We start from the raw sequence: 14,333 nt of genomic DNA on the forward strand, positions 1-14,333 counted from the left end.
TAAGTATTTAATATGTGTTTTATTTTCAGGTAAAACACAGCTATTATCAAGGAAATATATTCAAAATGAAATATTCGCACATGTATTGCGTGCAACCTACGGGTCACTTTACGACGTAGTGCAATTCAGATTTACTTCGCGCCAACGATATAAATCAAGTACTACGTTTTATAGTGCATCGAGCTTACGACGGATTGTCGCATCACTAGTGTTGCCAATTTTGCAGCGTACATCACTAGTGAAGTTTGGCTGTTGCCAAGTGCTTCTTGAGCTTTTGTTCAAATATACATATATCAAGATTTTTCTTACTTATCTATAAAATACTTTAATATTATGATAAGCAGATTCTACTGATTTTATATACAGTTTTTAAATATTTTAGTTCAAAACGCCTTTAATAATATGTGTTTTTTGTGATGGAATTTACAATGTTTTGATTAAAAATTTTCAACAGAAATTTAAAAATGTATTTTTCGCAGATTAAGTATTGACGAGTTAATAGAATACAATAAAAAAAGACGTGTGGCACTCGGGGACTGCCGCGGTAAAGCTATTGCATAGCATGCCTTCAAGCCACACTTCCGAGCCCGTCGGAGTGGGGAGAGTGAGGTTTTTTCGTTACGGAATTTCTCGATTCGGTCCCCGCGCTCAAGGCCCGCGATAGAAACTATGCTATATATATAGCTTAATAAAATCTGTTATTTGATGTAAAACTGCTTTTCATGCTATTACCTGTGCTATTACCATGCTTTTTAGGGTAGATACAAAGCGATAATAGAATACTGATAGATACAACAAAGGTTGAAGTATTGATATTTTGTGCATCTACGCTGAGAAAAGTTTGGCAACATGTACATTTTGGTCAAAGTATAGAAGTTTAATAATCCATACTAATATTATAAATGCGAAAGTAGCTCTGTCTGTCTGTCTGTTACTCAATCACGCCTAAACTACTGAACCAATTTGCATGAAATTTGGTATGGAGATATTTTGATACCCGAGAAAGGACATAGGCTACCTTTTATTGCGAAATATGTACCACGGGCGAAGCCGGGGTGGACCTCTAGTAATATATTAATTTCAATTAAAGATGTCGCTTTAATTTATTTTACTAGCTTTGATACACGGATTTTCTGGCGTAAGTAGTGTCTAAAGTAAATATAAAATATATAATACTAGCTTTCCGCCTGCGGCTTCGCCCGCGTTTTCAAAGAAAAACCCGCACAGTTCCCGTTCCCGTGGGATTTCCGGCATAAAACCTAGCCTATGTTACTCGTGGATAATGTAGCTTTCGAATGGTGAAAGAATTTTTAAAATCGGTCCAGTAGTTTATGAGCCTATTCATTACAATCAAACAAACAAACAAACAAAGTTTTCCTCTTTATAATATTAGTGTAGATGATTGTATTGCAATACCTGCATAAGGTTGCTATTATGTAAAAATGTATTGGTATGCAATAAATTATTTCAATTTGAAAGTAAGGGCACGATGTTACGGTACCTATTATATATGTAATAATATTAGGAAGTTTAATTTTACCTAGCTAATTACTTCATAGAATAAACTCTATGAAGTTTAATTTACTGTTAAAACTAAGACACAATCTAGTTTAAGTTACTTAAATATTATCAGCTTACAAAATACAAACCCAATACAGAGCACCTTAAATCTCTAAGAAAAATCAAAAATGCATTTCCCAGCAAATGTTCTATATTTTTTATCAGCAACTGGGAACGCGTATGTTAGCCTGAAATGTTTTATTACCGCAGCACCGCTGAGATGGGCGAAAGCTTTTACGTATCTCCGTTCGATATCGTTCCAATAATTCACAATTGCGTCTTCCTTACACAACAATTCCATCTATTGAACGTATAGCGGATGATGCGGGGAAAGTGTCGATTCGAGCGGTTTGGAAAATGTCCGGTTATTGTAGTTTATGAAGATTTGTAGATTATTAAGATTAAGATGATAATGAAGACATTTACACTTAATATAAATTATTTGGGTTTCGTTTGGTTTTCTACGATATAAAACCTAATTAAATTCATTATTGTTAGACGAGACTATCATCTAAATAACTAATATGATATTTTAGGACAAAATATATGAAAGCGTTTAACATTAATAGGCCTCATATTTCTTAGAAATACAGAATGCCTTCTAAATTGGGTATCGATAATTTATTCTATAAATATCACAATTTATATACAAAAATACACCCACGCAGATCGTCTAGCAGTATCAAAAAAAATCTTATTGAATTTTTGTTTTTATTAGTAAAAAATAGCACCAAAATATGCCCTTAAACCATTCTTAGTATTAGTACAAACAAAACAATTCAAAAATAACTACAACAAAAGACGGTAATTATAGCAATGTTCTGTCTTCTAAATGTAATATTTTTAACTTCTTCGTAAAACGAAATAAATTTTCATTTAACTGAGAGTGTTTAGAATTTTTAAAACTGTCCTTATACGTTTTATATTTAATGTTTTGAACAGAAAATTACAAAGAAAAATATAAATTAAATGATACTGAGTAAGACTGGATTAATACATTGAGAATAAAAATTAGCCGGTCATTGTTTTATTTTACATCTTCAAATTACAAACCTTTTTAATATGAAAACAAGCATTTTTCCTCATTTCCATTAATCTCTTCAATTTTCTTTAGCCTTCATAATAAAAAACTATAACAAGGCATTTTCAAAATAGTCCGATTACTCATCCAACTGCAACACATGTATATCACAAGGAATGATGTTATTGCATCTATATTTTAGCCGTGGCGCATGTCGATATTATCGTGTCGTGACGTACAGCTCTCAAGTTACTCTTATTAGATCATACCTGGTAGTACAATACTATTATGCCTAAGACTTTAACTTGTACCTTCTTAATTTTAATTCATTAAATTATTAATTTTGGCAATGAATAACTAAGTATTCGTTACATATTATGTAAGGACGATTAAAATGATTATTATCTCTCTTACTTGTAGATTATTTCAAATACAAAAGAAACATATAATAATAATGTTTCGTTATAATTTAAAACAATAAGAATTAGACATTATTAAAAAGGGGAAAATAAATAAATTATTTATTATGGACTATTCTTTGTATTACTCTACATTCGAGCTTGGTGATCGATAGAATAAAATCATAATGGGTACATTACATCTAATTGAAAAAATTTATGCTAACATAAAAAAATATGATCGTATTTTTTAGCTTAAAAATTCTTCCTCTACAAGGTAACTGATCATTACATAATGATTACGCATAAATATCTTATTGTGATTTCCTTTTAAAGTATTTACAATACAGAAGAAATAGATTAACATTCAAACAGTAAAGTCAAACGTCTACAAGCGAGAGGTTTTAGGGTCAAGGCCTCTGATAAATCAAATCCATCCAATTCTTTTCGAGTCATTGTTGAATATTTGAACATACAGGAGGGTAAAGTATGAATTATTTGATGTGTAATTTTGTTAAATGGGATATAGGTAAATAGTTACCTATATCCCATTTAACGAATCTAGTTCACTATAATAGTATAGTGAACTAGATTCGGAAATAATAGCTAAATACTAGATTTGAATCTTCTAGGTAAAAACTACGAACATCAAACGTGTCGAATTAAATATAGTCAGTGATAATCAGCTCAGTGAATAAATTAGAATATACAAACATCCAGAACTGTACGTTTTTATTTTAAGCGATATCCATGTTACCTTAAACACCGCTAGTTAAGAAACATCAATATCACATAAATAAATTATATCCGACCGATTGGCCTTAAATTGCAATAAAATTTTACATATCGCCATATTCCGACAGATTGCAATCGCAAGTTTATAATCGAACGGTTTTTACAACTTAACGGCGACATAGACTTGTTCCACATTTTAGTTTAGCATTGTCTAAAGTAATACGAGCGTCAAATAATAAGCGCGATATGAGCAGACACGGTCTTAGCTCCCAGCATCCAATAAGCATTACGTATGAACGACAATGCGCAGACTTCATTTTTGAGAGCGACAATTTATTTCCTTTAGATCGGGCTATGAAAGCCACGACTATGTGCCTATGAAACATTCTACTTCTCTAGAAATTAGGCTATCTATGCTAATATTATAAAGCTGACGAGATTGTTTGTTTGCTTGAACTCGCTAATCACAGGAAACACGGGTCCTATTTGAAAAATTATTTAACTGTTAGAAATGCCATTTATCGCTAAGGCTTATAGGCAAAAATGAATATAAGCAGAGTGCGGGTAAAATCGCGGTAAATTTATGATTGTTATTTGGATATTTGTTACTCTTTATAAATGAACCTGTAAAGAACTGAATGAAAATTGGCACAGAGGTACAATATTTACGCATTTAGCACATAGACTACTATTTTTTTGGGTACCACGCGAGTAAAGCCATATCACACATTATATCTAGCAGTCTAAGCGACTCTTTAAACTTATAACTGCCTCTTTTATGCAGAGAACAGTACGTTTGAATTTTAATTTTAAGACTTCGAAGGTCACTCCAGAAACAGTTCAATCATTTGTCACTTTAACTATTTTGTCCTAATAGTAGTAGTGAAAACGCGCTTTTCCTAACCACCGTGAAGACGAGTCACGCGGCGTTAGTAATACGACGAAGTACGTCGTCGCTTGACTCCCATTCACGGAATAAGTGACGTCCACAAAGGATAACAAAATGTGCTCCGAATATTGATGCTGTGGCATTAACGCTTAAATATTATTGAGATTCTGTTTTTAGGGTTACGATGTTTTTATCAAGGTTCTGTGTGGCGCTGTTTTTAATCTAGTACCAAGTAAGCGACTTGTTGTAAACTTTTTTGAAGTGAAACTTATTTTTTTGATCAAACAGCATTAAGGAATATATGGAAGATGAAAATCCATAGAGGGTTGTCGCGTAAGAACGACAGGACAGTTCTTTGACATATTATGATATAGATAATAATATGTAGGTACCTAGTTAGATATAAGTTACATATTATGTAAAATTTGAATTGTATATTGACTTGGTTTTAAAAGAGCAACTATGGAGTTTCTTGCCGGTTCTTCTCCAAAGATACTGCTTTCCGAATCGGTGGTACCTAAATGTTAAAAATATGTAATGACGATTTGAAAGTGCTTCTAAAAGAAGTCTTATTGAATAAATAAATGTTTGAGTTTGAGTTTGAAACGATTGAGTATTAACGTTTTATGGTGCGTTAATTAATACCGAACCCAAAAGCTCCATCTTTAAAAACATAACATATGAAAAATTTAAAGATTCAGAGTTCAATGAATTCAAAGAATAAGTCTAAACACTGAAGAATTGTTAAACTACAAAACAAAATACAACCCCTATCCTTACAAATTTTCGGCCGACGTTAATAATATAATTAATAAGTTAATAATATAATAGTTTTATAAACCATCAAAGGGCTTGCATAAAGCATCTTCAAAGTTATTAACTTTAGATTGCAATAAACTTAAGTGCGCTATACTTTTATAGTCAAATTAGGAGACGTTACATAGACGGCACGACCATTTTAAATGAATTATTATGTTGTGGAAAAATAGTTGTTATGTTGATGGATTTAGGGGTCGTTTCGTTTGCGCGGATTATGTTTGTAATGTTGTGTTTATGGTGAGGTTTAGTAGGGAAATATTCCTTTTTTACGAGGTAAGAATGGTTGGTCGTATGTTGACGGATATTAATACTGTTTACTCAGGCTCGTCCTCGAGTTATGTTGAATTTGTTAATTGTTTCCGCTAGTTAGATATCTGGGGATTAGCGGAAATAGAGTCATATTAAATGGGGAATGTATCTTTGTTCTTCATTCTTTGTAGGTTTATAGTTTGCTCCAGGTGGGATCAAAAGTTATTTGACATTTGTCTACGTGTTTATCGTAAATGTATATTTTTTTATTTATATTAAGAATGAAATGAAAAAGAAAAGCTTATACTGAATAGATATTAACAACGTATAAAGTCTAAGTGTACGCCGCGGGCTAGTTGATATTATAAAGAGTACATGTGGAAAACCTTGAAAAACGTAATTGTAGTCATGTACAATATAAGCATGAAAAAATTACAAATGAAGAAGCTTACACTTTTTTATACGAGAGTGGGCAAATAAGCATGTGGATAGGCAATCACCTTTATAAGTTTCGGATAAGCAAATCTAACTCCAATAAGCATCTATATACCTAGATAGAAGATAATATGTTGCTGACATGTAGTAATTATCATTTATTTAATAAATAAATAAATATGCATAGGTAATGTAAAAAGAAGTAAAATTTAATTTACCACAGTGTAATGCTTACGTGCATAGATAGGATAGAACACTCTAGAACTCATACAAGATGACCAAATATAAATTAATAAATTATAGAGCCGCTATTGTAAATCCTCAAGCCACTTCTATACAGGAACGTTGCATGGAACGAGTAAATAATAAAACAGGCATTTTAGCTAATATTGCTAGGTCGTGCCAAAAATATAATAACTTTCTAAGTCGCCCGCGAGAAAGATTTAAAAATGATTTATGTGCTTATAATGTCTGCCAGAAAATAACCTTTCGCTGTAATATTTTATATTTTTCTTGCGTGATGAAGTGGTGTTCATAAGTGTAAGTAATTTAATACAAATATGTCCTGGGAGAAAATACGTGTGTTATCTTTTTATTTTTCGGTTTGTTAATATTCATTTTGTGGCCAAATCTCGACGTTAAATTTTAATAACGTTCCTTTTTACGTACATGTAGGCGTTAGTCGCTAACCAAACTTCGTAAACGATTCAGAAGGAATATCGCCAACTACTTCGAAAAAGGTATCTATTTGAATATAATATGTATTTTGAATAAACGATGCTGTTAACGTTCTAATTTTGTTCTCATTTGCATAGATTTTTTAACCTACGCTTTTGATGTTTTTTTTTATTAAGAACATACCTGTAAGTAACGATAGACAAATATTTTATCTTCATAATTATTCTTACCTACATTTTATATGTTATACGTTTATTTTGCTATTTTATGGAATTAACAGTCGTTGTTAACCTAAACTATTAATTAAAGATTATAACAGATAGTAAATACAATAAATTAAGTGTATAAATTATTAATTAGAACACCACTCTAACCGCATTATAAATGCGTTTAAATCCACATAAATCACTGAACCACGTAAACGAAAACCAAAATAAACCTCCATTACTCCAACAAAATGTATCAATTTAACAATAATTCAGCAATCAAACTACGCGGAAAACTTCGGGGATTGAATAAATCTGTCTTCGCGGAAAGTAACGTATGTAAATGAGTACGGAACCCAATCTATATAATTTAATCAGAACTTGCTTGACACGAGCGCAGCCGACGTGGAGAGGATGAAAAGTTTCCGCCCAGTACCAATAATTGGTTTTATAAATTGTCCGTATTTATGCAAAATGGAACCACTCGACAAATTTCGTTTTTTGCTTTTATTGAAGAATACTCATCCAAAAGTGGTCTAAATTCTTATATAAACAAGAACCACCTGATTTTTACGTTGGAAACAAGGTATACTAAAAGCAGAAAGGAACCACCAGCAACAACGAATAATACCATATTAAGCAAAACCGAACCACAGCACCACGGGACTGCTTTGTTCAAACAAATAAACGATATTACTATCATGTCATTTTATACAAAACAGATCCACACCTACTTGGTACCATTATACATTACACATATTTCTATTAATAACAATTATTTTTAATACACAAAATGGAACCAAGTTTCTGTGGTATGGTTATGCGTAAAATAAATACATAATTTAATTGTAATTTTTTATTGCAAAATAAAACCACAAGCATTCGGTTCTATTATGCATAAATAAATATTGTAAAACATTCTGAAAACCATCATCGCTATATGGAACCAAATGCCTTGACTTGTTACAATGCTTCTCGTCTTTAAACAACGTATTTCATTACTTAAGTGCAAAACTCCGATTTTTTAAGTAAAACGTCTAATCTGTCAATATAGGTGACATTCAGCGAAGTAGTTCGAATACGCGACGGTGTTTTTTTCCTCCGCGAAGTAAGTTCTATTGTTTTTGTTAATAACCTTTAAAATTAAATGTGAAAATGTTTAGTAATAAATAAATAAGCAAGCAATGGGTAAGAAAAGCATTGGAGACGAACACCGAAGATAATAATGAAGATACAACGGGTAAGTAGTTTTATTTAATGCATTTAAGTACTTATTGAATCTGAGATGCAGGTACGCTTTATCCACTTTTGATTCATTCCCGATTGTGGTGTGATTTTAAGAAGATAGTTCATTAAGTAAGAACAAGAGGAATCCTCTGTGGATTTACGTATTTTAACGACAATGTCGTTGTTCACGAAGGCGAGTCGAATTAAGAGTCATTTTGTTACGATTCATCTGTCATTGTGAGATGAAACTACTAAAGTCTAAACCCTGTTTTAAAAATAACTGTCGATGATCTAGGTACCTACCTACTATTTTGGTAAAATACGTTTAGATGTATTTCTGATGCCGCTGTAACAACAAATACTAAAAAACAGAATAAAAAAAGACGTGTGGCACTCGGGGAGGGCCGCGGTAAAGTTATTGCATAGCATGCCTTCAAGCCACACCTCCGAGCCCGTCGGAGTGAGGTTTTTTCGTAACGGAATTTCTCGATTCGGTCCCCGCGCTCAAGGCCCGCGATAGAAGCTATGCAATAGCTTAATAAATATTTAAGAAGCTCCCATACAATAAGCCGTGATTTTTTTGGCGTTTTTATAGATAATGGTACGGAACTCTTCGTTGCGCGAGTCCGACTCGCACTTAGCCAGTTTTTTGTACATGGCGCATGTACATACAACATACTTAGTCGTCTAGTAGGGACACGGCTTTATAAGAACTAATAATATTTTGCTGTCGCCATATACCTACCTACGTATAAAAGCCACGCGGCTTTATTATTTTGATTTAAAGCTTTTTTCTTTTTATTACAGAAGATAACGAAGAACCTTATACGTCGCTGCCTCTGGAGAAGCTTTCTTCGCCTTCTAGTGATATTCAATCCATATTACATCTCATTCCACAAGATGCACAGTTTTTATAACGGTCTCATTAGTGATGATGCAATAGAAGACCACATAGATGGACTATAGACACGGTGGATTTCGAAATCCAATTTGATGATAACGTCGAATAAACGTCCTATATAAGTATTATTTTATGTATTTTATTAATTAAAGCTTTAATTACGATATTATAAATACATAGTTTCATTTATATCATTAAATCCCTGGGATGTGGTTCCTTTTTGTATAAGAGAAAACCTATCAATTGATAAATGTTAAAAGGAACCACATGCACATTTTCTTAATTATCTAGAAAGTTTAAGAATATTCAGAGCAAATTTATATACACATACTTAAATAAGTAATTTATCAATGAATTTAAATAAAATAAATTTTAATTTTACTTCATCTAACAGAGCTGCAAATGTTTTTGTAAATCCTTTGATATCTCAGAAGTGCGTTTTTGCTGGGTGGTTCCTTTTTGCTTAAATACGGACAATTGATGTTAACAGAATATTTTAAATTGTCAACACATTTATTGAACTTTCACGTACAATATAATATCTGCTTTACTTATTTATTTACGTCTTTATCTTTTGAAAATAAGAAATTTAGTTCAACATGAAATTAGTCTTGCAGGCTAATGTGTATTCTAAAAGGTGGTCTACATTAGGTCTACAAAAGGTCTACATTAGCTCTCTCATTAATTACTAATTTTCCGCCCGTGACTTCGCCTGCTTTGTCTAAAACCTGATAAATTATATACTAAAATCTACCTCTTATATCACTCCATTAAAAAAGCTGCATCTAAATCTGTTGCGTAGTTTTAAAGATAAATACGTAACAGACAGACCCAATAAGGACTGCTGTAGTCAAGAAATACTTCTTTTGTGAGTAAGATGTTAACTGAAAACTAATTAAATCAGAAATCATCTTAACTCGTTAAGAGATGTGTTATAAACCTACGCCTATTGTTAACACCATATTATTATCTAAATTTTAATACGCAGTGGGCTGTCTGCTCATTATAATATTATTTTAGCAAAAACATTATATGTAGATACTTCAAGAGATACTTAACATTGTTCGCTCCAACGCTTGCGATGTACTTAAAACTGCGTAACTGTATTAGATTTTGTATAAATCATTTCGACGAAGTTCTATACAAGGGTAGGTATATACCTACCTACTAATAAAAAAATGTGTGGTTTTATGAAACCACGGTAAAAGTGAAACTGTTCGAACGGTTCCGAACACTGCTTTGTGTAGCGCATGTCGCGTGACGGTCGGCTGCCGAGTAGGTATACCTACTCGGCAGCCGACATGCGATACACGCGACATGCGCTACACAGACCAAAAAGTTTGAGACGATGTAATAAAAGTTTCACTTTAATAATTATGGCTTTATTTTAATCTTTGATAGTATCTAAACCTATGTATCTAAACCTACAGCGCTACGCTACTAACTTATAAATTAACATAGGTACTATTTTCTTCTTGTTTTGTCACTGAAATTCGTGTAATAAATGTTAGAGGCATTCTGATAGTCCATTATTATTTTCAATCAGTTGTATTGTAAGTTTAAAATATGCCTTGATACTAAATTTCCATAAATGAAATAATTAATGTTTACCTTATCAAAAACTTACCTTTGTATTTGAATTTCAAACATTCATTTCAAAATTCTTATTTAATTCAATGTTAGGAACCTATTTGATAGATACATCACACACTTTATTCGCATTACAACTGCACTAAAGTTCTTTTCCGAAAGAGATTATCTTTAATAGTGTTTACTTTTAACCCATCGGGAATTATTGTAATGGCTCAATAAATTCCACGCAATTGTTATGGCTTGCTGGTGCCAAATTGTAATGTACGCTGTAAAAATATTGTAAAATAGCTCAACGTAAAATATGCTAAATTACAGAATTGGGGACTTTTATGATAGGAACATGAGAATTCTTAATATCATTAAAAGTGAAGTCCCATGTCCCCTAGTGGGGTAAGGGGCAGATGCATTATACATCTGTTTCACTGATCGATTATCTTTAAGGACAAGTAGGTGATCAGCCTTCTGTGTCCCGCCAGACCGAGACATTTTTTTTTCTTCGTCTCCACCGGGAATCGAACCCAGGACCCCTCGGTGCTACGCTCACGTGTCAACCACTGTACCAAGGAAGCGGTCCTTAATATCATAGTCTAGTGATAAACTTCAGGTTAATGGTTGTATAATTTATTCATATTGGTGTTAATAAACATTTAACAGGTGCAACGGAATGGCGAGGAGTGTTGAATTTAGGAGATAAAGACCCGAGTGAACCAGCTTCGTATGACATAAAAAACTGTTTTTAATATAGATTTGGAATTAAAATTATTTGTATTCCTGAACTTAATATTATCATGTTTATCTCATCTATGATTTTCAACCTCATCCATCTTTTTTTTCCAAAATTTCCACACTATATTTCATACTAAGAAATCTGATATGTGAATAACAGTTAAATATCGTTTTAACTTTTATATACCTAAGTTTATAAAAACAACGTTTCATAAATAGCGAAGATATAATATAAATTGTATCAAAAATAATTTTGATCCACGTACTGGGGGCTCTATATTGGACTCTATAAAATAAAATTTCATTCATAATTCTAAACAGAATTCATAATTTTATTCGGATAGAAATATCTATAGGATTCTTTTCTATCCAAGTCTTGTAAATTTTGTAGCTTTTCGTGAAGAAGAAGAAAACGTTTTCTAAAAATTCGAGGAAGATCCATTTTGAATATAGTTTAGCAAAAAATAACCCAAGGGCGGCGATTACCATTTCAAAGGTCTAGTTTAGTTTTTGTAAGCAAATAGATATTTCCGAAGAAAACACAAGAAAAAAGTTAAAACCAATCTCTGACGTTTCTTTCCAACAAAGTCAATAGACAAAGTGGAAAGAACAAATAAGTGTGAACTAAACTTTATACGGGTCTTAAGGCGGTTGTGGAGCTCTCAAGTTTACATTTTTATTTTACATTGTCACAAGCGACTTTTGAAATGGCGGTACAGAGATTTCTAATTTTGTAATAAAAATCCTTAATACAAAGGGGTTTATTCTTCCCTTTCTTATGAAATGCGTTTGGTTTAAATGTCTTGTATGTCTTTTCTTTGTGATTGAAAGCGTGGGTTCGAATTCAACCTACCAATATAGCTATTTCTGTTGTTTTAAAAGAAAAATATTTAGTACAAGTTACTAAATAAGGGCATAAAAAGGAAAATAAAAGGCAGAGTAAGTAAAATATAAACATTTATTTATTTCTACATATTTGGTGTAATGTAATACTAAAACGTATACATCCGATTGCTTAAATGCAATACAAATTACAGATTTCATTTCTGGTAAATAAATAAGTTATTGTATATAAATGACAGTTTATTATTTCATTTGTTATCTAGATTCACCAGATATCAGATCTTCACCTAGATTTATTCATTTGTCTAATTGCGGTATAACTTAGGTATAAAATCATCTTAAAAGTGGCTTATAAAAGTATATACCTAATCGTAACAATTTGTCTAAACAATATTACAAAAAATGTAATCAGTAATCTATTTATGAATTTAGCAATAACTTTGGCATTATAAAAGCCGAATCCCAGCAATTTTACATGTAATAGCGGACTCCACAATTAATTCAAACTAAATCATTTCAAACATACATATTCATGCCGCGAACAGCATTCGAAAACAACCCAGTTAAATAAAACAAAGGTTCAATCTATAGCTGCATATACTCACAATAAATTAAAAACTGCACAATACAATATCGGTGAGATTAAACAGTCCCTTATTCTAGTAATGGAAATCAATACCCGTATTATAGAAATGTAATCGCTGTATAAGCTGGTAATCTTTGGTATATATACAAAACTAAATACGAAACTAAACATTATCACTCTAATAATACTGCATGCATGCACATCACTAACTCCAAAAATTATGGGAATACGCTATCGAGGACACTTATGTACAACATTTATATATTCATGTTACTAAATTCTTGGTATGGTAAGGAAACATTTCGTTATTTGAAGTTTGAACTGAAAGTTCCATCATACAATGAATCATGTAGTCATTTTAACTACGAAAAAATGTGTGCGTGTACTAGTGTACAAACGTAAGAACAAGAAGTGAATCTTCTTTATGACCTTATTTTTCAAAAAATAATTGACTATATGCAACTTTACAGAAATACGTCGAATCACGCGTGGTAGGGATAAGAAAAAGATGGCGCGTAACGGAAAAATGTCACGCGTAACGAAAAAATGTTATACTTAATTTTTTTCCAACCCCGATAAAGAAGTTTCACTTCGAAAAAACGATGATGAATCTCTACAGTTATTAAGTTTATATGTCTAAATAAATTCCTGGAGTTTAATAAAAAATAAATACGCATAATCATTTTCACATAATGTCCTTCTGTAGATAATAGACTACTGCATTATTTATATACTTGAAAGAAACAATATTCAATATTTACATTCACATGTAGCAACCGCAAATAATTATAAATCACAAAATTGCAATATTTCTTTAAATAAGTACCTATATGTGACAATTCATATTATTATCTATAAGTATGTGTTTTATTACAATAATCTCTTGTGGAGGACAAAATGATCACTTCTCTAAAAACACCCATAATATAAGTTAAATGGTCCTTCTTGTTCATAATCAAGATCATATCCGCTTAAATATCTATAAGCAGAAGGATCTAGAATGTACAAATTCTTTGAGTCACTTCATTTATCTAAGAATCAGTTTGCGTTTCCATATTTCCGTGTCTTATAAATTCAGTTTCGTGAATGTCACCGTCGCTGTGGCTATCTGTGTCTGCTGTAAAAAATACATTATAAATATCAAACAAAAAATAAATAAAATAAATACATCGTATTCAATTGCAATCGTTTCTTTGAAATTATTAATTCTGCTGTCTTTGGTTCAGAAAATATTACTAACACAGAACAGTAAATTACTAATAACAATGTCAGAAAGAGTGGTAACAACACAAAAATAACAGATTAAAATAACAAAAATAAACTCATATAATAAACATATTATATAACGTGAAATTAGCACGAGTCATAATATCGCTAACCTGACGCCGTGCTATGACGGCGAATTGTATTGTATTACGTGGCAAATACTAAGCCTAAGAATTGACACAAATAAAAATCTATACCTAC

General features: G+C 31.7%; 1 protein-coding gene across 1 annotated transcript in view; it reads right to left on the reverse strand.

Moving 5' to 3' along the window:
* Nucleotides 1-13,706: 13,706 nt before the first annotated feature.
* The window catches only part of LOC149900420 (cell adhesion molecule CEACAM5-like), a 76,096-nt gene continuing 75,469 nt past the window's right edge, over nt 13,707-14,333 (reverse strand). The window contains exon 16 of the mRNA XM_090112294.1: nt 13,707-13,983. Within this exon, the coding sequence (XP_089968420.1) occupies nt 13,898-13,983 (86 nt within the window). The 3' untranslated portion in view covers nt 13,707-13,897. The remainder of the gene's footprint in view (nt 13,984-14,333) is intronic.

This window comes from Colias eurytheme, chromosome 18 (assembly GCF_061535395.1).
Source record: "Colias eurytheme isolate Ceu_HAF_F1 chromosome 18, ilColEury1 Martin Lab GWU primary, whole genome shotgun sequence".
In the NCBI taxonomy this organism is placed as follows: domain Eukaryota; kingdom Metazoa; phylum Arthropoda; class Insecta; order Lepidoptera; family Pieridae; genus Colias; species Colias eurytheme.